The sequence below is a fragment of the Pongo abelii genome, chromosome 15 (genome assembly GCF_028885655.2).
Source record: "Pongo abelii isolate AG06213 chromosome 15, NHGRI_mPonAbe1-v2.0_pri, whole genome shotgun sequence".
Taxonomy (NCBI): Eukaryota; Metazoa; Chordata; class Mammalia; order Primates; family Hominidae; genus Pongo; species Pongo abelii.
This window is the reverse complement of record NC_072000.2, coordinates 79,332,155-79,357,549: the sequence shown is the minus strand read 5'-3', so window position 1 is coordinate 79,357,549 and position 25,395 is coordinate 79,332,155. Positions and strand designations below refer to the sequence as shown.

General features: G+C 43.0%; 1 protein-coding gene across 2 annotated transcripts in view; it reads left to right on the top strand.

Annotated features, from left to right (window-relative positions):
• Positions 1–23,588, top strand: part of NEK9 (NIMA related kinase 9) — a 44,826-nt gene extending 21,238 nt beyond the window's left edge. For both annotated transcript variants that reach the window (XM_002824949.5, XM_024231867.3), the window contains exons 14-22: positions 1,734–1,889; positions 3,972–4,080; positions 4,584–4,745; positions 8,494–8,664; positions 10,352–10,411; positions 14,241–14,449; positions 17,073–17,234; positions 18,484–18,696; positions 21,043–23,588. In XM_002824949.5, the coding sequence (XP_002824995.1) occupies positions 1,734–1,889; positions 3,972–4,080; positions 4,584–4,745; positions 8,494–8,664; positions 10,352–10,411; positions 14,241–14,449; positions 17,073–17,234; positions 18,484–18,696; positions 21,043–21,165 (1,365 nt within the window). In that variant the 3' untranslated portion in view covers positions 21,166–23,588. The remainder of the gene's footprint in view (positions 1–1,733; positions 1,890–3,971; positions 4,081–4,583; positions 4,746–8,493; positions 8,665–10,351; positions 10,412–14,240; positions 14,450–17,072; positions 17,235–18,483; positions 18,697–21,042) is intronic.
• Positions 23,589–25,395: the final 1,807 nt, after the last annotated feature.

Genomic DNA, 25,395 nt, shown 5'->3' with positions numbered 1-25,395 from the left:
ATCTTACTCAGGGATGACAGCTAAAATCAGCATGTACAGCAGAAAAGTCACATATAGCTACAAATACACTGGAAAACTCGAGAAGATACTGTAAAGCAGTATACTGTCTCTTAACCCAATACAGCCATTTTCCTCTGCTATTTCTACAGTTGACCACCAGATGAAATATTAGTAGTTGTTTTTGTTTAGCGGTCATGTTGCATGAAACATATCATCTAATTACTCTCAGCCTTGCCAGAGCTGGCCCTGTGAGAGGCTCACAGAGGCTGATACCAGCTGGGGGAAAAGCACAGTCACATCTCTCCCACCTACCCTAGGGCACAGGCTTACCCATTGGAGGGTTGGCTAAATCAGCTATACCATTTATTGTTACCAGTGTTTTGGGTTTTTCTTTTCTTTTTTTTTTTTTTTTTCTTTCCTTGGGAACTTTTAGCCAACCAGTTTTTATTTACATTTTAAAAATTAAATTATTATGTGTTTCTAGGGACCATCCTCAATGGGATTCCCAGCTGTTCCTTTTCTCCTGGAAAGGCTGTGGCAGAAACTGTGAGGGTTGAGGTTTCAGGTTTTACACACATCCATTGTGACCCCACACATGCATCACCCCACCTTCTCCAGTCCTGTCTAGTTAGCTGTAAAAAGATATGAGCATTTGGAAGTCCTAGATATTACCTCAGTACTCTGTCACCTCTCTTATAAAATGACCAGATTGGGACCCCACAGGGCTGTTGAATTTCTGTAACTGTCAAGCAGCCTTCCATCTCAAAGGACAAAATCAGCAATGAATTGAAGCTTCTTTCTCAACTTTTTGACAAGTCACCCTAAGTAGGACCTGTTACTAAGACAAACTGAGAGGGGGCTGTCTTGTTTAGTTGACCTGGAACTGTCACCTTTTCCTTGATATTGTAAAACTTGAGCTCTTCGTTGACAATAGTAGCCTTGGCCAGGCACAATGGCTCACACCTGTAATCCCAGCACTTCGGGAGGCCGAGGCGGGCAAATCACTTGAGGTCAGGAGTTCGAGACCAGCCTGGCCAACATGGTGAAACCCTGTCTCTACTAAAAACACAAAAATTAGCCGGGCATGGTGGCACACGCCTTTAGTCCCAGCTACTCAAGAGGCTGAGGCAGGAGAATCGCTTTGAACCTGGGAGGCAGAGGTTGCAGTGTGCCGAGATCATACCACTGCACTCCAGCCTGGGCGACAGAGCAAGACTCCACCTCAAAAAAAAAAAAAAGAAGAAAAGAAAATTGTAGTCTTGGCCAGGCGTGATGGCTCACACCTGTAATCCCAGCACTTTGGGAGGCCAAGGTGGGTAGATCACCTGAGGTCAGGAGTTCGAGACCAGCCTGGCCAACATGGCGAAACCCCATCTCTAATAAAAATAACAAAAATTAGCCGGGCATAGTGGCGTGCACCTGTAATCCCAGCTACTTGGGAGGCTGAGACAGGAGAATCACTTGAACCTGGGAGGCAGAGATTGCAGTGAGCCAAGATCGCACCACTTCACTCCAGCCTGGGCAAAAGAGGGAAACTCTCTCTCAAAAAAAAAAAAAAAGAAAGAAAAAATAGTCTCTAAGACACTGGGCAAATCTGAAAAGAATAGAGCAGTCCTCACTTTCCTGTAGTCATTCTGCTAAATGCAGCATGTCTGTTTTGAAAGAATTTGAGAGCTTTTTTTCTAATATGAATTATATATTTGGGATTTCTTTTTCTGATTTTTTTCTTGCAGGTGGATGTTCCCAAGGCCTTGATTATTGTTGCAGTTCAATGTGGCTGTGATGGGACATTTCTGTTGACCCAGTCAGGCAAAGTGCTGGCCTGTGGACTCAATGAATTCAATAAGCTGGGTCTGAATCAGTGCATGTCGGGAATTATCAACCATGAAGTGAGTGTCCTGATTGGTGTTCTAACCACATCATCAGAATTTATCTAGGTTGGAATTTCTTTGAGATGCCATTATTGTTTAGTGACCATGGAATTTGACTTTAGTTATGGTCTCATAGGCATTGTGTGCAGCAAAAGAAGCCAGCCACAAAGAGTACATGCTATATAGCTCTATCTGTGTAAAATTCAAGAACAGGCAAAATTAACTTATACTGGCAGAAATCAAAACTGTGGCTACTTATGGAAGGAGGGGTATTAATAGAAGAGGTGGAAGGGATCCTAGGGTAATGGGAATGGCCTATATCTTGATCTGTAATGGTTTTACAAGTATATGTATATAGAAAAATGTGTCAAGCTGTGCGATATTTTGCAGTGTGTTATACTTCAACAAATAAATTGATTACAAAGAATAAAATGATGAAATTCAGCTTTTACCTTATTGAAATAGGAACAAGCAAATTAATGTTATTAAAAAAAAACATACTTCCATGCATCACCTTCCTGGAGTTTTTTGATTGATTGGAGTTTTTTAGATTTCTCCCAAATCACTGATCCTGTTTAGGCTTATTGAATGTAATTACCATTCTGTCTTCAAAAATGTTAGCAAATTCACCACTGATATTGTCTTAGTTTCCTTTTTTTTTTTTTAATTATACTTTAAGTTCTAGGGTACATGTGCACAACATGCATGTTTGTTACATATGTATACATGCACCATGTTGGTGTGCTGCACCCATTAACTCGTCATTTACATTAGGTATATCTCCTAATGCTATCCCTCGCCACTTCCCCCACCCTATGACAGGCCGCGGTGTGTGATGTTCCCCTTCCTGTGTCCAAGTGTTCTCATTGTTCAATTCCCACCTATGAGTGAGAACATGCGGTGTTAGATTTTTTGTCCTTGCGATAGTTTGCTGAGAATGATGGTTTCCAGATTCATCCATGTCCCTACAAAGGACATGAACTCATCCTTTTTTATGGCTGTGTCTTAGTTTCCTTTTTGTGTTAATATAATGAGTTTTGTCATTTTCCAAAGAATAAAATTAAGAGACAGAAGTTTTCTGACTCAATGAAAAAGGTAAGAATTAATTTTTAAGCAATCTCTAAAGTAGTGATTTTCAATTAGGAGAGTACAAATTCAGGGCAAGGCTGGAGAGAGTGTCTTTGTAGTTTGAAAAGAAATATTCAGTTGCTGGGTGCAGTGGCTCACGCCTGTAATCCCAGCACTTTGGGAGGCCGAGGCGGGCAGATCACGAGGTCAGGAGATCAAGACCATCCTGGCTAACACGGTGAAACCCTGTCTCCACTAAAAATACAAAAAAAAACAGCCAGGCGTGGTGGCGGGCACCGGTAGTCCCAGCTACTCGGGAGGCTGAGGCAGGAGAATGGCATGAACCTGGGAGGCGGGGCTTGCAGTGAGCCGAGACCGTGCCACTGCACTCCAGTCTGGGCGACAAAGCGAGATTCCGTCTCAAAACAAAGCAAAACAAAACAAAATAAAACAAAAAAAAAAAGAAATACTCAGAATTACTATTACTTGATTTATGTTTTCATTATAGCAGTGGATTTGTTGTGAAATTTTAAACTTAAATGAGAGGATTCTTTTTTAATACTAATTCAAAGGGAACATGAGTTTTAATTAAGTTGAGAAACACTACCCTATAGATGAAATTAGATCACAGTAAACTGATTCCTTTATGGGCTAGAGACAGTCCTCAGGACTTTAATTCTTTGCCCTGCCCTTTTTAGATATGCAGAGTGTATAACCAAGGTAAATGTCAATGATTCTCTCCTTATATAAATACCTTCTGGGATGGAAAGTTCATGTTTTATAAACCCTAATCAGAATCTAAAACTTTGGTTGTCAGAAAGTTCTGCCTCATGTGCTGCATTCTCTGATTACATATTGAGCTTATTTCCTCTTGTTTTCTGTTGGAGATGGAAAACTACCTGGCACCCTCTTCTTAGTAATATAACTCATTTGAAAGGCCTTTTGGTCACCAGGACTTTTTTCCATTCTCAACCTGATTTTCCCTTGATTTTCTTACCTTGTGTATCTGCTTTGTGTTTTATTTTGTTTCAGGCATACCATGAAGTTCCCTACACAACATCCTTTACCTTGGCCAAACAGTTGTCCTTTTATAAGATCCGTACCATTGCCCCAGGCAAGACTCACACAGCTGCTATTGATGGTAAGTTGATTTACAACTGTATCACATGCCTTAGTAGCTGAGCCTCTTTTTTTCTATCAGGTATTAGGTTTTCTTTATATGTATGTCATCCCGATTTCCCCTGAACATCTAGTATTATCTCATTAATGTATTCAGGTACATATTTTTATTGATAATTATTATAAATGCATAATAAATACATCCTTTTATGAGAACACCACACCTATGATCCCAGACATCTGTTGTCTCTGATTAGCACCTTTTATAAGTATTCTAAGGTAGTACTCATTTTTCTCACTAAAAATACAGTACTGGAGAGAGAATACAATATCGAGTTGCTGACTGGATCTAATTGGTTATAGTGCCTAGATACTCTATTTGTCCTAGGTCCAGGATCATGTGGCTAGTTTTGTATTTGTATATTCTAACAACCGGAAGCTAATCCATGAAGTCTGCTTGGCTGCATCTTCTCTGGGTTCCAGGACTCATTTGTGCCTTGTTATTTCTTTTTGCTTCTCTCTCAGAGCGAGGCCGGCTGCTGACCTTTGGCTGCAACAAGTGTGGGCAGCTGGGCGTTGGGAACTACAAGAAGCGTCTGGGAATCAACCTGTTGGGGGGACCCCTAGGTGGGAAGCAAGTGATCAGGGTCTCCTGTGGTGATGAGTTTACCATTGCTGCCACTGATGGTGAGTCTGTACATATCATTTCAAGCTTTCTGGACACATGGCTGTGTTTCAGTTCTTGGCTGGGAAAGAAATGGACTGTATTTGTATAGCTGAATTGTGGATGTACTTTTTTATTTGTATTAAATTGGTGGCCGGTTATATATATTGAGCTTTATTAACTTTTCATGTATTCAACATAGTGATTGTTTTTAAAGGCCAGATTTCTAGATAATCATAGGTTAATGTTCTACATTCCTCCTTTTTTCATTTCAGCTTTCACTTTTTTGGTAAAATGTTATAAGAATTATTAAGTACTTCTATATAACTTGCCCAGTATCTTGTTGATTGATTTCAGTAAACATTGATGGGGTAGCTGGAGAGGACAGCATATTTTCTCTGTTGGCTGGGGTCAGCTGTACTGCAGTGATGTCCATAGGGACTGCTAAGGTTTGAAGGGCTGCTTTCCTCTATATTATGTATCTCTCAGATTTCTGAGTTGGTCTAATTGATTTTTCTCCTCTCTTTTCTCTGAGACGATTTTTTTTTTTTTTTTTTGAGACAGAGTTTCACTCTTGTTGCCCAGGCTAGAGTGCAATGGCGCAATCTCGGCTCATCACAGCCTCTGCCTCCCAGGTTCAAGCGATTCCCCTGCCTCAGCCTCCCGAGTAGCTGGGATTACAGGCATGCGCCACCACACCTGGCTAATTTCTGTATTTTTAGTAGAGACAGGGTTTCTTTATGTTGGTCAGCTGGTCTCGAACTCCCAACCTCAGGTGATCTGCTTGCCTCGGCCTCCCAAAGTGCTGAGATTACAGGCGTGAGCCATTGTGCCTGGCTTTTTTTTTTTTTTTTTTTTTTTTTTTTTGAGATGGAGTCTTGCTCTATTGCCCAGCCTGGAGTACAAAGGCATGATCTTGGCTCACTGCAACCTCCACCTCCCGGGTTCAAGTGATCAAGTGATTCTTGTGCCTCAGTCTCCTGAGTTGAGTAGCTGGGATTACAGGTGCAAACCACCACGTCCAGCTAATTTTTGTATTTTTAGTACAGACAGGGTTTCACCATGTTAGCCAGGCTGGTCTTGAACTCCTGACCTTGTGATCTGCCCACCTCGGCCTGCCAGAGTGCTGGGATTACAGATGTGAGCCACTGTGCCTGGTCCTCTGTGGCTATTTCTTTCCGCAGTATTGTCTGGTTCCTCACTCCTCTTCTTTTTTTTTTTTTTTTTTTTTTGAGACACAATCTCACTGTTTTCGCCTAGGCTGGAGTGCAGTGGCGTGATCTCAGCTCACTGCAACTACCGCCTCCCAGGTTCAAGCGATTCTCCTGCCTTAGCCTCCTGAGTAGCTGGGATTACAGGCACTCGCCACCATGCCCAGCTAATTTTTGTATTTTTAGTAGAGATGGGGTTTTGCCATGTTAGCCAGAGTGGTCTTGAACTCCTGACATCAGATGATCCACCCGCCTTGGCCTCCAAAAGTGCTGGGATTATAGGCGTGAGCCACCGCGCCTGGTCACTCCTCTTCTGTACTGCTGCTGTTGCTATCCTACATTCCCTTCCTTCTTTGCTTGCTTTTTTCCTCTTTTTTCTTTTTCCTGTGTCATCATCTGAACTTCTAAATTTTTGTAGCCACTTTTTTCACTTGACTGGTAACAACTCACATTTCATTTTCTCTTTTTTTTTTTTTTTTTTTTTTTTTAGACAGAGTCTCGCTCTGTCGTCCGGGCTGGAGTACAGTGGTGTGTGATCTTGGCTCAGTGCAGCCTCCACTTCCCCGGGTTCAAGTGCTTCTCCTGCCTCAGCCTCCCAAGTAGCTGGAATTACAGGCGTGTGCCACCGTGCCCAGCCAATACATTTCATCTTCTTATCTTTTGACTCACCAACTTTTTTACTGTTGCTTGTGCTCTGAGATATCCTTGTTTTCTTTTGGTCCATGCCTGTTCTGTACTCATGAGGGGTCTCAGGGATATTGTCAGTGAGGTGATCTGTTACCATATTTAAATAAACCAGCATTCAGAACAGCACATTAACTCTCTCTGCTTGTCCCAAAATAAGGGACTTTAAGGAGTAAACTGTTTAGGTCAGACTTGGATAAATGGAAACGTTACACAGGACAAAGTCAGGACGTCACTGAAGATAAATTTAGTGCAGCAAATGCAGTAGCACTTTCTGACAGGGCTTCAGAGAGCTCATGTTTCTTGAATAGATCTGTGTAGTTCATGACTTTAACTTCAGAATGAGGAATGTAAATTTGGATTCTGTGGCTGGGCATATTACCTCTTGATGTTCCTATACTCCTCTGAACTGTACTTGATGGCCTCATTCATGTCCAAGTCCTCTTTTAGGCTCTAGGAATATAGAAATGAGTCTCAGAAAACCCCTGCTTTCAAGGAGCTCACACTCTAGTAAGAGTAGGGGACTAGCACAGGCAGGTGTTAGGTGCTGTAATAGCAGCAGCCTAGTCTTCTAAGTCCTGGAGTACCCCAAGGCTCACTTGTCTCTCCAAAGTGAGCTCGTTCCCTTAAATTCCCCCTATACATTGACTGCTTTATATCACCAGGCTTGACCTTCAGACTCATTTATTCAACAGCTCCTCAACTTGATGTCTAAATTTAGGGTGGCCCATATAACCCAGTTATCTTAGACCAATCCTGATTCATGCCTTCATGCCTGTTGTCCTGGCTTAATGATTAATAGCCACCCTGTTTCATTTTTTTTAAAAAGCCTGATTTGGATAAGAAGTTATAGGCATCTCAGACAAACTTAGTATACTCAAAATCAAACTTCTGATTTTCTGCCCAGACCTGTACCTCCTGCAGCCTTCCTGTCTCAGTAAATGGCAACTTCCTCCTACACTCCACATGCCATCCATATTGGTTATCTTCAGAATAAATCCAACCACTTCTCACCATCTCCACTACAACTGGTCTCCCTGCTTCCATCCTTGCTCCCCTGCCATCAGTTCTCCTCAGTAGACGGAGGGATTCTCTTAAATACCTACTGCTCAAAACCTCCAGTGGTTTCCTCTATCAGTCAGTAAGTACCAGAGTCATCACAGTGGCCCAACTGGCCCTATGTGAGCAGGACCCCAGCCACCTCCTGACCCCTTCTGTTATCCCGTCCCTTCCTTTACTTTGTTCTAGCTGCAGGGGTCTCCTTGTTCCTTGTTTGTGCTACTGACATTACTTTTGCTGTTGCTGTTCTCTCTGCCTGTAAACTCTTCCTCACTCCAGTAGATCTCTGTTCAAGTGTCAGAAAGAACTCCTCTGACCTACCCTATTTAAAATAATGATATCCCACCCCACTGTTACTCTTTGTTTCCACTTATTTTTCTCCACCATTTATCTTCATAGCATTTATCACCACCTTAAATATTAGGTGTGTATTTATTATTATCAGTCTCCCCTACTAGAATGTCAGTTCCACAGGGCAAGGACTTGGTTTTGTTCACTGCTCTATCACCCCATGCAGTACCTGTCATGAAGTAGATGTTCAGTCACTGTTTGAATGAATGACCAATAAAAAGTTGTTGAAGAAAAAGGTGAATGAATGGATGAATGAATGAATGAATGGCAGTACATAGGAAGAGTGGGCATTTTTACCCGAGTGGAATCAGGAAGAGTTTAGGCTTTATATAGGAGAATAATCAGCTTTCCCTTGTTTAGTACATAGTGGGAAGTCTTTCTAGCTCTAGGATATAAAGATGGGGAACCCAGAGAGTTGGGAAGCCAGTGTTCTGTTAAATGGTCTGCTGTTTAACTTTTTTCCTAGATAATCACATTTTTGCCTGGGGCAATGGTGGTAATGGCCGCCTGGCAATGACCCCCACAGAGAGACCACATGGCTCTGATATCTGTACCTCATGGCCTCGGCCTATTTTTGGATCTCTGCATCATGTCCCGGACCTGTCTTGCCGTGGCTGGCATACCATTCTTATTGTTGGTAAGAGTTTCATATGTCTGGGGTTGGGATGGCTTTGACAGAGAGAGGGTGGACCCACGTCTGAGTACTGTTGGTCACATTGTTGGAAACAGAAATGTCCTGAAGAAGCCATTTCTGTAAGTCTTGTAATGGTCAAGGATGCCATGTCTACTGGTGGGAACAGAACATTGTCATTTCCTGGAGCTTTGCTATCTGCCATCTCTTGATTATTTTTTAATATAACTTTGGGCTCTGCCTCCCCCCTTAGAATTGATTTTTTTGGTTTGTTTTTTTTTTTTTTTTGTCTTTTTTTTGAGATGGAGTTTCACTCTTCGCCCAGGCTGGAGTTCTATGGTGTGATCTCGGCTCACTGCAACCTCCGCCTCCTGAGTTCAAGCAAATTCTTTTGCCTCAGCCTCCCAAGTAGCTTGGACTATAGGTGCCTACCACCACGCCTGACTAATTTTTGTATTTTTAGTAGAGACGGGGTTCCACCACGTTGGCCAGGCTAGTCTAGAACTCCTGACCTCAGGTGATCCACCTGCCTCGGCCTCCCAAAGTGCTGGGATTACAGGCGTGAGCCACCATGCCTGGCCCTAGAATTTGTTACTTCTAATCATCCATCAATTAATTTGTTGTCTGTGCTTATGCTTTCATGAGAAACATTCAGTACATCCTTTAAAAGAAACTTTAAATTATAAGCGCTTTCTGCATAAAGATTACTTTGCTATGAACTACTTTATAAATGCCTGTGTAAGGGTTTATAAGTCTACTTTTAGATCAGTGGTTTGCAACCTTAGCAGCACATACATTAGAATCCTTGAGAAGCTTTTTATTTATTTATTTTTTATTTTTATTTTTTTGAGATGGAGTCTTGCTCTGTCACCCAGGCTGGAGCGCGGTGGTGTGATCTCGGTTCGCTGCAACCTCCCAGGTTCAAGCGATTCTCCTGCCTCAGTCTCTTGAGTAGCTGGGACTACAGGAGTGTACCATCACACCTGGCTGATTCTTGGATTTTTTAGTAGAGTTGAGGTTTCACCATATTAGCCAGGCTGGTCTTGAACTCCTGACCTCATGATCTGCCTGCCTCAGCCTCCCAAAGTGCTGAGATTACAGGCATGAGCCACTGAACCCGGCCAAGAAGCTTTTAAGAATACCGTGGTCCAGACCCTGTCCCTGACCAATTAAATCAGAATCTCTGGGGTGGAACCTACGGACCTATGCAATGTTACTTCCTTTTTTTAAATTTTGAGACAGAGTCTCACTCTGTTACCCAGGGTAGAGTGCAGTGGCACAAACACAGCTCACTGTAGTTTCCCTCTCCCAGGCTCAATTGATCCTCTCACCTGAGCCTCCCAAGTAGCTGGGACTACAGGCCAGTGCCACCACACCTGGCTAGCTTTGTATTTTTTTTTAGAGATTGGGTTTTGCCATGTTGCCTAGGCTGGTCTCAAACACATGGTTACTTTCTAAAACTTCCCAGGTGATTCTAGTGACCAGCCAAGGCAGACAGTTGCTAATGTAGATAGTGAATATAGTTAGAATAGCAAGTGGTGCTTAGCTTATGATACTAATTTCTAAAACTGTAAGTTATAGTTCTAAAGTTATCTGGAGTCAGGGAGAGCAATTATCTCCCTATCCTAGTCTTCTCTCATTTTTCTTGCCTATATCTGTATACAGTGCTTACCTACCAAATATTTTTTCTCAGAGAAAGTATTGAATTCTAAGACCATCCGTTCCAATAGCAGTGGCTTATCCATTGGAACTGGTAAGTACCAATGTCTCAGGTACCAGTGGTTTTCTGAAGTGTGGGTCTTTTGGTTAGATTGCATGTAGACTCCAAAACTCAAAGGAAAATGGGAAATGTCTTTGGGAAGTGAGGAATACAGTGGTTAAGAGAGAAGATCATATTTTGTTTGGTTTTGCAGTAAGTTATAACTTTTACATTGTGGTCAGTACATCATCTTTGCCTCCAACGCATATGGAAGTAATTAAGTAGCTTGCCCAGTACTGTAATATGACTTATGTATTATTCCTTTCCTTACTATTCTAGGGGGTAATGAGTCCTCTACTTCCCCGGTATTCCTAGGGGTATTCCAGTCTAAAGAAATAGTTCACCACAACAGGCACTCAGAATAAAACTCGGCTAAACTTTCAGTGTGGTTAGGAGAATCATCCCAAAGATCTCTGATAGATTTCCTTTGACTGCTGTCTTCATGGTTCTCTATTATTGGGGACCATGCCAGGAAATTGAATCTATTTTCCTTTTTGGTTTTCTACCTGCTAGAGTCCCTGTAGTCTTTGATGTCTCAGAACCAGGATTCTGATTTATTTTATTTATTTATTTTTTTTGAGGCACAGTCTTGTTCTGTCGTCCAGGCTGGAGTGCAATGGCGCAATCTCGGCTCACTGCATCCTCTGCCTCCCAGGTTCAAGTGGTTCACCTTCCTCAGCCTCCCAAGTAGCTGGGATTACAGGCATGCACCACCACACTCAGCTATTTTTTGTATTTTTAGTAGGTTTGGCCAGGCTGGTCTCAAACTCCTGGCCTCAAGTGATCTGCCCACCTCAGCCTCCCAAAGTGCTGGGATTACAGGCATGAGCCACCATGCCCGGCCCAGATTCTGATATTGTTTGGAATCAAAACACATAAACACCCAGAATAAAAGCAGATTAAAGCTGGGCACAGTGGCACAGCCGTTAGTCCCAGGTACTCAGGAAGCTGAGTCAGGAGGATTACTTGAGGCCAAGAGTTCAAGGTTGCAGTGCACTATCATCATGCCTATGAATAGCCACTGCAATCCGGCCTGGGCAACATAGCAAGACCCGATCTCGAATGAATGAATAAATACATAAACAGTCAGTCAATCAAACAGATTAAACCTCCAAAAAGAAACAGCTGAAAACATGATCTAGACTTGTCGAACTTCAGTTTACACATTTACACCGACTTATTACACCATATTATATATAGTCAAGTAGCCCATAGCTTGGCATCTGTTTATGTATATTAATATCTGTCAAAACTGACTAAAGATCTTTCGCTAAGCACAGCAGTTCTCCTACAACTTTGTTTTGCTAGAACAGTATTTAAAGGAAAAACATAAAATTAAAAGCAAATGTCCATTGGTGAGAAGATGTAAACTCGAGGAAGAGCAGGGATTTTTGTCTTTTTTATTTATCCATTTTATCTACTTCCCTAGAACAGTGTCTGGCAAATGGTAAATGCTCAGTAACTATTTGTTGATTAAATGTGTTGTAACCATCCATTGGAGTGAAAGTGAACATCTCCAAATATTTCCATAATGTGAAATGTAAAAAGCAAGTTGCAGCAGACTACATGCCTTTTTATAAAGTTTAGAAACAAGTAAAATAGGCTGGGCGTGGTGGCTCACGCCTGTAATACCAGCACTTTGGGAGGCCAAGGCAGGCAGATCACAAGGTCAGGAGATTGAGACTATCCTGGCCAACATGGTGAAACCCTGTCTCTACTAAAATACAAAAAAAAATTAGCCAGGCGTGGTGGTGCACACCTGTAGTCCCAGCTACTCGGGAGGCTGAGGCAGGGGAATCGCTTGAACCTGGGAGGCGGGGGTTCCAGTGAGCCACGATTGCGCCATTGTACACCAGCCTGGTGAAAGAGCAAGACTCCATCTCAAAAAAAATAAATAAAAGTAAAATAAATAGTAATGTATTATTTAAGTATGCATAAAGGCAATAAAGTTTTTAAGAAGAAATGATAAATATAAAATGAAACAGAATGGTTTCATCTGGGTAGGAGGCCAGAGAAGGAAGGAATTCACAAGGCAAATACAGTGATATAGGTAATGCTCTAGTTCAGCAGTGTCCAGTAGATCTTTTTGCAATGATGGAAATGTTCTATATCTGTGCTGTTCAGTATAGTAGCTACCGGTCTTCTGTGGCTATTGAGCACTCCAGAGAGTGGCTCGTGTGACTGAGGAAATGAATTTTTAATTCTCTTTAAGTTTAAGCGGGCACATATGGCTAGTAACTCATATTGGATAGTGCAGTTCTAGTTCTAGTGGCAAATAGACCTATGTTTATTGTTAGGCATGAAAATTTACACGTATGTTAAAATAGTCTTAGGTATATCTAAAATGCAGCATAATCTTAAAAAGCCATTTAAAACAAAAAAGTAAGCTTCAGAACTCACTTTGGTAACTATAGTTCTGCTGCTTCCGTAGGATCTCAGCATGACCCAGTTAGTCCCCAGGCCAGCACAGCAGGTGATAATTAACCCTTCTTTACATTTAGCCTCAGAAAATACCAGGCGTCAGAACAAGGATCCCTGAGGAATAAGAGAAAAAAAAAATACAAGGCAATCTTTTTTTAACTTTGACAAATCTTCTTAATTATATTCTTCTTTGGCCCATATTAAAATTCAGTTTCATTTCCTGACCACACATCAGCTAGTCTTCATTAAGGTTGCTTGGAATACGCTGTATGATATGAAAGAATCAGCCATTATATTATAAAAATTCATACAGATAGTCATCAGAGAATGTAATGTTCACATTAAATTTTGAAGAATTGGCCGGGCGCAGTGGCTGACGCCTGTAATCCCAGCACTTTGGGAGGCCGAGGCGGGTGGATCACTTGAGGTCAGGAGTTCAAGGCCAGCCTGGCCAACGTGGCGAAACCCTATCTTTACTGAAAATACAAAAATTAGCCAGGCATGGTGGCGGGCACCTGTAATCCCAGCTACTCAGGAGGCTGAGGCACGAGAATCACTTGAACCCAGGAGGCGGAGGTTGCAGTGAGCCAAGATTGCGCCACTGCACTCCAGCCTGGATGACAGAGTGAAACTGTGCCTCAAAAAAAAAATCGCCGGGTGCAGTGGCTCACGCCTATAATCCCAGCACTTTGGGAGGCCAAGGCAGGCGGATCACCTGAGGTCAGGAGTTCGAGACCAGCCTGGCCAACATAGTGAAACCTCGCCTCTACTAAAAATACAAAACTTAGCTGGGCATGGTGGTGTGTGCCTGTAATCCCAGCTACTCGGGAGGCTGAGACAGGAGAATTGCTTGAACCTGGGAGGCAGAGGTTGCAGTGAGCCAAGATCGGGCCACTGCACTCCAGCCTGAGCAACAGAAGCTAGACTCGGTCTCAAATAAAAAAAAAAAAGTTGAAGAATTCAACATTCAGATTTTCCCCAGACAGGGAGTTAATGGTAAGTTTATCTGGCAACTTTAAGAGGAGTTTGGCTCAAATATTAAACACCTTTTTATATAAGATAAGTGTCTATGGAGGATGCTGGAATCTGAATGTATCTCTTAAAGAAGCAGAGTAAGCATGGGTGCTAGATTTGGTAGGCTGTGGTTGGGGGGATTGTTTGGCAAATGCTTTTAGAATGCTATGGATATAAGATAAACAGAGTTGGTAAATGGTTGATACAAAATTACAAAACATAGTTTGTATGAAAACCAAAAATTTAGTCCCTAACATTTGACTTGCACTGTTGCCATTGCACTTCATGCAGCTTATAGGCACCTTTCCAGGGTAAGTAGGGTTGTCAGATGGTAAATCTGTCTTGCTGCATAGCAAAGCTGTCTATTTCTGTGCTGTGTATCTGTCAGTGTTTCAGAGCTCTAGCCCGGGAGGAGGCGGCGGGGGCGGCGGTGGTGAAGAAGAGGACAGTCAGCAGGAATCTGAAACTCCTGACCCAAGTGGAGGCTTCCGAGGAACAATGGAAGCAGACCGAGGAATGGAAGGTTTAATCAGTCCCACAGAGGCCATGGGGAACAGTAATGGGGCCAGCAGCTCCTGTCCTGGCTGGCTTCGAAAGGTAATTCCTTTGGAAGAAGTAACTTGGATAAAATATCTGGCCCTTTGCAGGAACTAGAAAGAGCTGTTAGGGTCTCTCAGTTTTCCAAGTACCTAGTAAACCGTTGTGCATCCTGAATCCAGCCTTCTGATTTCTACCTGGAAAGAAATTGCTTAATCACTAATCCTTTTTCTTTCCAAAAAGATAAAAAGTGTTCTCAAACCCTTGTTACTTAAGTGAATGTATTATAAGTTACTATAACCTACCTTGATGGCAGTTTTTGTAGTACATGTATATAAAGATTAAGCTTACAGATGTATACTGTCATTTATAGAAATGGAATATTGGAGCAATTGGAATGCCTTACAATAGGAAGATGGTTGATGAAAGTTGAGATACAGAAAGTAAAAATGTTGGATTGGGCACAGTGGCTCATGCCTATAATTCCAGCACTTTGAGAGGCTGAGGCAGGAGGATCACTTGAGCCTAGGAGCTCAAGACCAGCTTGGGCAACACCGCAAGACCTTGTCTGTACAAAAAATTTAAAAAATTAGCCGGGTGTAGTAGTGTGCACCTATAGTTCCAGCTACTCAGGAGGCTGAGGCAGGATGATCACTTGAACCTGGGAAGTCGAGGCTGAAGTGAGCCGAGCCATGCCATGATTGCACCACTGCAATCCAGCCTGGGCGACAAAGCGAAACCCTGTTCAAAAAAAAAAAAAGAAGAATGTTGAAGTATATTTATTTTCATGGAAAGTTAGTCACAACATATGGCTATGCAGAAGAGGATGATATATCTGTATGATCTCATTCTTTTAGGAAATACGTAATACACAAAAGAATGTCAACAAGACTATGTATTGACAGTTTTTAAAGTGGTTGTCTGTAAGTGATGGAATTGCTGGTGAATTTTATTAGTTTCCTTTGCCCATTTGTATTTTCTCATTTTCTACAGTAAATATTTATGGTTTGTGAAATTTTAAATTTTTTACCAAAAAAAAAAAAAGACCGGGCATGATGGCTCCCACCTGTAACTCCAGCACTTTGGGAGGCCAAGGCAGGAGGATTGCTTGAGCCCAGGAGTTTGAGACCAGCCTAGACAACATAGGGAGACCCCATCTCTATAAAAATTTAAAAAAAAATAAGGCCAGGACCAGGCACGGTGGTTCACGCCTATAATCCCAGCTCTTTGGGAGGCCAAGGCGGGAGGATCACCTGAGGTCAGGAGTTTGAGAACAGCCTGGCCAATCATGGTGAAACCCCATCTCTACTAAAAATACAAAAATTAGCCAGGCGAGGTGGCTCACGCCTGTAATCCCAGCACTTTGGGAGGCCGAGGCGGGTGGATCACAAGGTCAAGAGATCAAGACCATCCTGGCCAACATGGTGAAACCCCATCTCTATTAAAAATACAAAAATTAGCCGGGCATTGTGGCGCACGCCTGTAGTCCCAGCTGCTCAGGAGGCTGAGGCAGGAGAATCGCTTGAACCCAGGAGGTGGAGGTTGCAGTGAGCCGAAATTGTGCCACTGCACTCTGGCCTGGTGACGGAGCGAGACTCTGTCTCAAAAAAAAAAAAAATTAGCTGGGCATGGTGGCACGCACCTGTAATCCCAGCTACCTGGGAGGCTGAGCCAGGAGAATCACTTGAGCCCAGGAGGCGCAGGTTGCAGTCAGCCGAGATCGCACCACTGCAGTCCAGCCTGGGCGACAGAGTGAGACTCCATCTCAGAAAGTAAATAGTTAAATAAATAAGCCTGGGCAAGGTGGCTCACGCCTGTAATCGCAGCACTTTGGGAGGCCAAGGCGGGCAGATCACTTGAGGTCAGGAGTTTGAGACCAGCCTGGCCAACATGGTGAAACTCTGTCTCTACTAAAAATACAAAAAATTAGCCAGTTGTGGTGGTACACGCTTGTAATCCCAGCTACTTGGGAGGCTGAGGTAGGAGGACCACTTGAACCTGGGAGGTGAAGGTTGCAGTGAGCCGAGATTGTGCCACTGCACTCCAGCCTGGTGACAGAGTGAGATTCTGTCTCAAAAAAAATAATAATAATTAGCCGGGCATGGTGGCACATGCCTGTGGTCCTAGCTACTCAGGAGGCTGATGTGGAAGGATTATTTGAGTCCCAAAGGTCAAGACTACAGTGAGTCATGGTTGTGCCACTGCACTCCAGCCTGGGCAACAGAGCAAGACCCTGTTTCAAAAACAAATCTGTAGATTTAAAGCTCCCTGTCTAATAAGACTAAACTTGCTAGTGATTTGAGGAGCGTGAACAGAGGAAGCAGCATGCTGTTCTGTCTGCACCTTTAGCCTCAGCTTTCAGCAGTGTGGCAGCCAGCCTCACTGACACTTCCTTGGAGCTTCCCAGCTCACTGAATAGCCTGTGTAGAATAAGCATGTTGGAGTGACACACCAGACACTCCAGCCTGTGTTCTTTGAGTTTGCCTTTGCATCACTGTTTCTCTGATGAAGGGGTGGCAGTTTGTTCGCAGGTAGTCTGTGATATGTTGTTAACCACAACTGTCTTGCCCACTAGAGGGTGCTGAAGTCATGAGAGAGGGAAAATACAGCAAAAAGGAGAAGGGAATTTGGGAGGAAGCAAATACTGCAAACAGACTAATGAGATTCTTTCTCATATACACAGGAGCTGGAAAATGCAGAATTTATCCCCATGCCTGACAGCCCATCTCCTCTCAGTGCAGCGTTTTCAGAATCTGAGAAAGATACCCTGCCCTATGAAGAGCTGCAAGGACTCAAAGTGGCCTCTGAAGCTCCTTTGGAACACAAACCCCAAGTAGAAGCCTCGGTAACTGAGCTTTTTGCCTTTGAATCACAACTAGGTAAACAGTCACTGCAAGCTCTGCCTGGTTCTTCTGGCCTCGCTCTAGCTTTTGGGTTTCAGCTGCCCTGCATCAACTTATTATACTGTCTATTCAGCAGTACTTAAAGCCTCAACCCAAGACTAAACTGAGTTGCCTCAGAAAGGTATTTACCCTTCCACATTTCTGACAGGCTAACACCTTTCTAAAAGGATTGTCTTTTCCCTCTGCCTCAGAAATACCAAAATTCAAATTCAGTTTTTCATGATGCTAGCAGGGTGGGTTAGAGGCTGTAAATATAAGAAAGAAGTAATACTGGTAGTCTAGTGAGGAAGCAACACATGTACACCTAACCTTGGTAAAAATGACATTGTGGTAAATACCTCAATAAAACTATAAGCCAAGGTCATGAAACTTTTTCAATAAAAGGCTACATAATTATTTTAGACTTTTCCTATTAAAGGCCACATAGTAATTATTTTAGACCATTTTAGACAGAAATCTGTACAGCTTCTTTTGCAACTACTCGACTCTGACATTGTAGCACAAAAAGCAGCTTCAAGTAATACATAATGAATGGGCATCCTTGTGTTCCAATAAAATTGTATTTACAAAAACAGGCAGTGGGCCAGAATTGGCCCATGGGCCATTTGCTGAACCCTCCTATAAACAAAGTACAGTAGAAAAGAGAAAAATCCAGACTAGGATCATCAGAAAGCTTCCCAGAAGAGGTACTAATACCTTTGAAACTTCAAGGTGAATGTTTTAATTTCTCTGTCAGTTCACCTTCTTAAATTGTGTTGGTGGTCCTGTTTACTGACCACCTCTCAAATCTTTTCTAAAGTGTGATTCACTGCATATCATGAATATTGACCCTTTGGGTCTGTGATCTGAAAGACTTGTTCCAAACCAAATCATGCTTTTCCCTACTTCAGCATTTTAAATGAGAAGATACCAAGGTGCTTTAAAATTTTTCACAAAGTCCTCCAAAATAGATGATTGGTCTCCCACCTTGGCCTAATGGGGACTGAGGCAGAGAGTTCACTTTCCATGTTATATCAGTGCCCATCGCTGTTATAATCCTAGCATTTCTGTTTCTCTTACATATATTCATGTGTATATATGATTTATCTTGTTAATTTAAAATTAAAATCTGATTGCACTTAGAGGAGGTTTGGATTAAGGAGCAATGACACCTGGGCAGAACCTCCTGCAATCTCCTTCTTGTCTCTCTAGTCACCTCGGCTGAATCCTGCAGTAATCTGTGCTGGGAAGGGAACACCACTGACTCCTCCTGCGTGTGCATGCAGCTCTCTGCAGGTGGAGGTTGAGAGATTGCAGGGTCTGGTGTTAAAATGTCTGGCTGAACAACAGAAGCTACAGCAAGAAAACCTCCAGATTTTTACCCAGCTGCAGAAGTTGAACAAGAAATTAGAAGGAGGGCAGCAGGTGAGAGCATTAAAAGAATAATCCAATTTCTAAGCCTGTTTTGAAGAATCACAGAAACAAAACACGAAGTACTGAAATAGACTTGTTCCTTTGCAGGTCCTTACTTTTTTTTTGAGACAGAGTCTCACTCTGTTGCCAGGCTAGAGTGCAGTGGCACTATCTTGACTTACTGCAACCTCCGCCTCCCAGATTCAAGCAATTCTCCTGCTTCAGCCTCCCGAGTAGCTGAGACTACAGGTGTGCGCCACCATGCCCGGCTAATTTTTGTATTTTTAGTAGAGACGGGGTTTCACCATGTTGGCCAGGATGGTCTCGATCACTTGACCTCGTGATCCACCCGCCTCAGCCTCCCAAAGTGCTGGGATTACAGGTGTGAGCCATTGCGCCTGGCCGATCCTTAGTTTTTAATGATACCATTTTTGTAATTATAATCCCAGAAGCCTTGGGCCTTGTTCAGGCACCTAGATTGAATCATTTTCATCACTTGCATTGCTTTTTCTTAGTGTATGTTTTTTCTTTTACAATACTTAATTACATACCTCTGAAAATACAGACATTCTCCTGAACAACCACAATACTATAACCACACCTAAAAAAATTAATACTAGTGTTGTCAGTTCTCATCTAGTATCCAGCTGATACCCCAATTTTCCCAGTTTTCCCCACAAAAATGTCCTTTATAACCATTTTTATCAGACTAGAATCCAGTCAAGAATCCCACATTATATTTATGTCTCTTATTTCTTTTCATCTAAACAGTTCCCTCCACCACCATCACCTTTTTAAAATTATTTTATTTTTATTTTATTTTGTTTATTTATTTTTTTTTTTTTTTTTTGAGACGGTCTCATTCTGTTGCCCAGGCTGGAGTGCAGTGGCGTGATCTCAGCTTACTGCAACCTCCACCTCCTGGGTTCAAGCGATTCTTCTGCCTCAGCCTCCCGAGTAGCTGGGACTATAGACGCTCACCACCACGCCCAGCTAATTTTTGTATTTTTAATAGAGACGGGATTTCACCATATTGGCCAGGCTGGTGTCAAACTCCTGACCTCGTGATCCACCTGCCTCAGCCTCCCAGAGTGCTAGGATTACAGGTGTGAGCCACTGCGCCAGGCCTTATTTATGTATTTATTTTGAGACAGGGTCTTGCGTTGTCACCAAGGCTGGAGTGCAGTGGCACAAACATGGATCACTGCAGCCTTGACTTCCCAGGCTCAAGTGATTCTCTCACCTCAGCCCCCCAAGTAGCTGGAACTACAGGCATGTTCCACCATGCTCTGCTTCACCTTTTTAAAAAATACTTTTATGATATTGACTTGTTGAAGAAACCAAGGCAGTTGTTCAACAGAATGTCCCACATTCTAGATTTGTCTTGTTTTCTCAGGGTGTTGTCTAACTTGTTTTTCTGTCACCCTGACTTCTGAAAACTGGAAGTTTAACCTAAGGCTTGATTAGATTCACATTAAACATTTTTAGTGAAAATACTTCAAAGGTGATGCTGCTTGCATTATTTTTCGAGAGCCATGCTACTGTTTTATATAGAGGGAAGTAGAAGCAGAGAAATAGGGTTAGGCCCTTGGCTTTGCCATTTGCCAGCTGTAGGTGTTTGGGCTACTTTGTTTTCTCTGAGCCCTGGTTTCTCACCTGAAAGAAAATAATAGACACCTTGTATGGTTCTTTGGAGGATTAAATGAACTAATGTTTATGAAATTACTTTAGAAAATAATATACAGGCTGAGCACGGTGGCTCACACCTGTAATCCCAGCACTTTGGGAGATTGCTTGAGCCCAGGAGTTCGAGACCAGCCTGGGAAACGTGGTGAAACCCCATCTCTACCAAAAATAAAAAATAACTGGGCATGATGGCACACGCCTATAGTCCCAGTTATTCAGGAGGCTGAGGTGAGAGGATCACCTGAATCTGGGGAGGTCAAGGCTGCAGTGATCCGTGATCACACCACTGCACTTTGGCGTAAGCAACAGAGCAAGACCATGTCTCAAACACACACACACACACACACACACACAAGGTAAGATTGGCAGCTATAGCAGGGAGAAGATTGTTTTGCCCAGGACTTTTTCCATTTTAAAACTAAGAGTTCTGCATCTCAGGAAACCCCGCAGTCCTGGACAAACCTGGGTAGTTGGTCACCCTACCTGCAGTAAATATAAAGGTATGGACTGTATCTAAAATAGTGCCATGAGCGTCTCACAAGATCGTGGCTACAAATCGTTAGCCACACTTTAGCCAGTGCCTTAGAGGTTGGCATTGAAAATATAGTACTGAACTACTGCTGTGACTAGGTGGCACTGTTGCTAATGTGGAACTGTGTTTTATCCGGACAGGTGGGAATGCATTCCAAAGGAACTCAGACAGCAAAGGAAGAGATGGAAATGGATCCAAAGCCTGACTTAGATTCAGATTCCTGGTGCCTCCTGGGAACAGACTCCTGTCGACCCAGCCTCTAGTCTCCTGAGCCTATAGAGCCCCCAGGAAACTGGGACCCAAAGAACTTCACAGCACACTTACCGAATGCAGAGAGCAGCTTTCCTGGCTTTGTTCACTTGCAGAGAAGGAGCGCAAGGCAGAGGCTCTGAAGCACTTTCCTTGTACATTTGGAGAGTGGCATTGCCTTTTAGATAGGATCTAGGAGTGATGTTATTGTTTTGGAGAATGGAAGGGCCCCCATGGCCCTGGCTTTGTCATCAGTGACTGCCATAGCAACAGCAGCTCTGTACCTCATCTGTTGATCCCACCTTTGAAGAGGAGACATAGTGCTCACCTTAATTGCGCTGGTAGCAGCTTATATCCCATGTATCATTTTCACCATTGATTGGAAGCTGCCTTGGGAATTCAGTACCAGGCATTACCCCTCTGGGTGGGAGAGGGAAAAGTGTAAAGTTGGAGTGGGCTGGAGTCAGGTGTGGCCCGCCCAGTGTCCTCTGCAGAGTGGTGAAGTAGTCTGAGCCCTCTCGGGAGCCCTGAGTCCAGGAAAATATGTCTGATGGAGTCAATCTAGGGCTTGTTTCGAGAAAGTTCAGTTACTCTGTGCAGCTAAATGCTCTAGGAGCAAAGGTAGGCTTAGGTTGCTTTTCCTCTGAGGGTTGATTGAAATTTCTTCAGTGAGGTGTAGAGAAAGGGCAGGACCCTCCTCATCACACAGCTGGTGTCTCAGGCTGTGACCAATGCAGGGTGGGATTTCCTAACTGTGGATGAGGGGATGAGGTGTCTCAGAGAATTGAGTCCATGGGGCAGTCAGAATAGCCTTAAGAGAAAATCATGAAGGAGAAGAGGTCCTCCTTTAGCTGCCTCTACTTGGTATCTTAGAGAGGGCTTAGAGGGCTCTCAGTCTTCTGCCCGTGAAAAGACTCTGAGCCTCTGCCTTCATGGCTCTTAGGGTTCTGATCTTGATATCAGCAGCCCCAACCACTCTCTTTCTGTATGTCTAGTCAGTATTTTTTCCCTTTTGGTGTTTTATGAAGCCATATGATAACGAATGAATCTGTATCATTTTTCCTACCTGAGTGGCCCAAAGCCAGCACCAAACCCTGGGAGTCCCTGAAGCCTAACAGAACAGGTAGAACTTGCAAAAGGAATTTGGCTGAGAGCTCACTTCTAATCCTGTACTCATTGTGTCTTTGTAGATAGAAACAAGCTAGCTTTACCAAAGAGAAATAGTGTCATAGAAGAACAAAACTTCATATAGAAAGTTCTAAGCAAGTATTTGATGGTTTCCTTAAGGATGTGAGCTTCGTATTTCCACCTAGCCTTGTAAAATGTTCATATGGTATTTTGTGTCACACAGCCTACCTTTGATGAGTCTCACATCCCACCTTCCTACAAACAGTTAAATTAATTTTGTTTCATTTTCCCCAGACCAAAATGTTTGATAATCTGTTCAACATTGTGGGAGGTCCTGTGCAATGGAAATTTTGCCATTTCTCCAAAACTGGTGGCATAAAGGCTGATGCTCGGGGAGAACCCCGTTGCTGGGGACAGGCAACTCTGTTCAATGGGATCTTCTTTGGTTTGATGTTCCCATTGTTTTCTCAGTTCTGGGAAGCCTAGTACATTAGTACTAATGTAATCACTGAAACCTTTTCTTGAAATAAGGGAAGCAGCCAAACTTTGATTAAAGTTGCAAGTTCTGGGGACTTGCGGGGGTTGCCATAAACTGTAACAGTGGGTTTTGGTTCAGCATGTAAATGCAACTTTGATTTTCTTAAGGACCGATTGACCTGTCATGTCCCTGTATCCTCATGTTCATCATCTCAGCAGGCGTGAGAGGCTGGGTCAGTTTGGGTGTTCATCATGAGGATTGCTTCTGCCATGGAGCTGATGGACATGGGCAGGTTGCTGAGAAGGTGGGGTGAAAGTGAGTGCCAGGGGTGGGTGAGTGCCCTGGTCTTGTTCATAGGGGAGCCTTTCCCTAGCAGTGGAACGCTGTGGTCATTTTCTCTAGCATATTCCCTTGGGAAGTCTAGATTTGCTATTAATCTGGCGGAGAATCCAAGTTCTGTGCCTTAGAGACAGTTTGCACTTTCCCATATTGTGCCTGGGACAGCCATATGATTTTTTTTCCCACCAAACAAGTATGCAAACAGAAACCAGTTCAAAGGGGGATGGAGTAAAAGATGAGGCAGTAGAAATGCCTTTGAATGGTTCTCTGTAGCTAATTCTCTTTAAATTTTGTCCTGCTTTTTTTCTTTATGCAGTGCTAGGTGTTTTAAGTTTTCTAGTAGTATTGCTTTTGAGTTACAGTATAACCTGAGTTACTCCTCTGCTCTAACATTGTTGCGGAAGAACTAGTTTATTGTTAGCCAGGTTGCTTGAAAGGTTGAGAGTGGAGTGGTTTGGCATTTCTGTTTTAAATAAACATTTAAGCTCTTAATCAGTACTGTGCCTCAGTAAGCCTGTGCATGGACCTTAGTCTCTGGGGATAAAACATCCAGATTCTAGGCCTCCGTGAATCTTTGATTCTGTGAGTCTTTATATAAATAATGTTCTTGGAACAGAAACAATGCAAGGGACATTTGCACAGAAATATTCTTTGCTTCTCTCCAGTTTCTTATTCTTGCCAGCAGAATCATTTCTGCTGCTACAGCTTTTTTCCCAAAAATGTCTAAAAGTACCGAAAGTGCAGAGGGAGGGAAAAAATGAGCCACTAAAAGAAGGATGATCCTTTCTTGTACCTACCTCCTCAGTCTCAGTGGGGGCCTTTCCAAGTGATAATGCCAGTTTATGGTTTGTAAAACTTTTCCCTCAAAGAGATTGAACTGAATTTGGTCTCCCTGGCATAGCACAGCCAAGTTACAACTTCTCTTGGCTGAGCATTTCACTGAAGTTTAAAGCAAAAGTACACTAAAAATTTTCATTTCACTTGCCATATGTTCACAAACATTCATAATAGAACAATTCAGGGGCAAGAATGCATTTTAAATAAATTCATTCACATGAAATCCCTAAACCTCCAAAAAAGTATTCATGATGGTCAGGGCAGAGTGGGCTGTAATCAGGACTATAAAACATGTTCCTAACTGCTGCAAAGCCAAAAATCATTTATTGTTTCAATGATTAACTGTGGAAATAAAGATGCTGATCATTAAACCTCACAGAATCATGAACATTAGGGAGAAAAACTCCACTATGTCACATCCTGTGTAGCTGTGGAGAGTGATAAATTGATAATGAAAGCAAACGTTGGCCAGAAGGTGCTGTGCTGCATTACATACATTGCTGTTAAGAAATACTGTCTCGGGCCGGATGCAGTTGCTCACGCCTGTAATCCCAGCACTTTGGGAGGCCGAGGCGGGTGGATCACGAGGTCAGGAGATCGAGACCATCCTGGCTAACACGGTGAAATCCCGTCTCTACTAAAAATACAAAAAAATTAGCTGGGTGTTGTGGCGGGTGCCTGTAGTCCCAGCTACTCAGGAGGCTGAGGCAGGAGAATGGCTTGAACCCAGGAGGCGGAGTTTGCAGTGAGCTGAGATCGTGCCACTGTACTCCAGCCTGGGCGACAGAGTGAGACTCCATCTCAAAAAAAAAAAAAAAAAATACTGTCTTGGCAGGCCAGGTGCGGTGGCTCAACGCCTATAATCCCAGCACTTTGGGAGGCTGAGGTGGGCAGGTCAGGAGTTCAAGACCATCCTGGCTAACACAGTGAAACCCCATCTCTACTAAAAATACAAAAAATTAGCCGGGCATGGTGGTGGGCACCTGTAGTCCCAGCTACTTGGGAGGCTGAGGCAGGAGAATGGCGTGAACCCGGGAGGCGGAGCTTGCAGTGGGCCAAGATCACTCCACTGCACTCCAGCCTGGGTGACAGAGTGAGACTCCGTCTCAAAAAAAAAAAAGAAATACTGTCTCAGCGCATCTGCATACATTTTTAATGAAATGAGTTTCCACGTGAGTTTCCCCATGAAATTTCTCCTATGGTGTAACTTTATGAACTTTAGAATTTATAATGTTTACTTGCACTAAACATTTCTTGGATAAAGTTGTATAAAATACAGACATTAAGAAGCAGCATGCATTTATTTACTGTCATCCTCTGAGCTATCCAGGAAGAAATTCAGATTTTTTTAAAAAAAGGTTCTTACCTCTTCCCAGAGACCAGATCAAGATAAATTTAAAAGATGAAAGATATTTCTTTTTTTTTTTCTTTTTTTTTTTTTAAGATGGAGTCTTACTAGGTC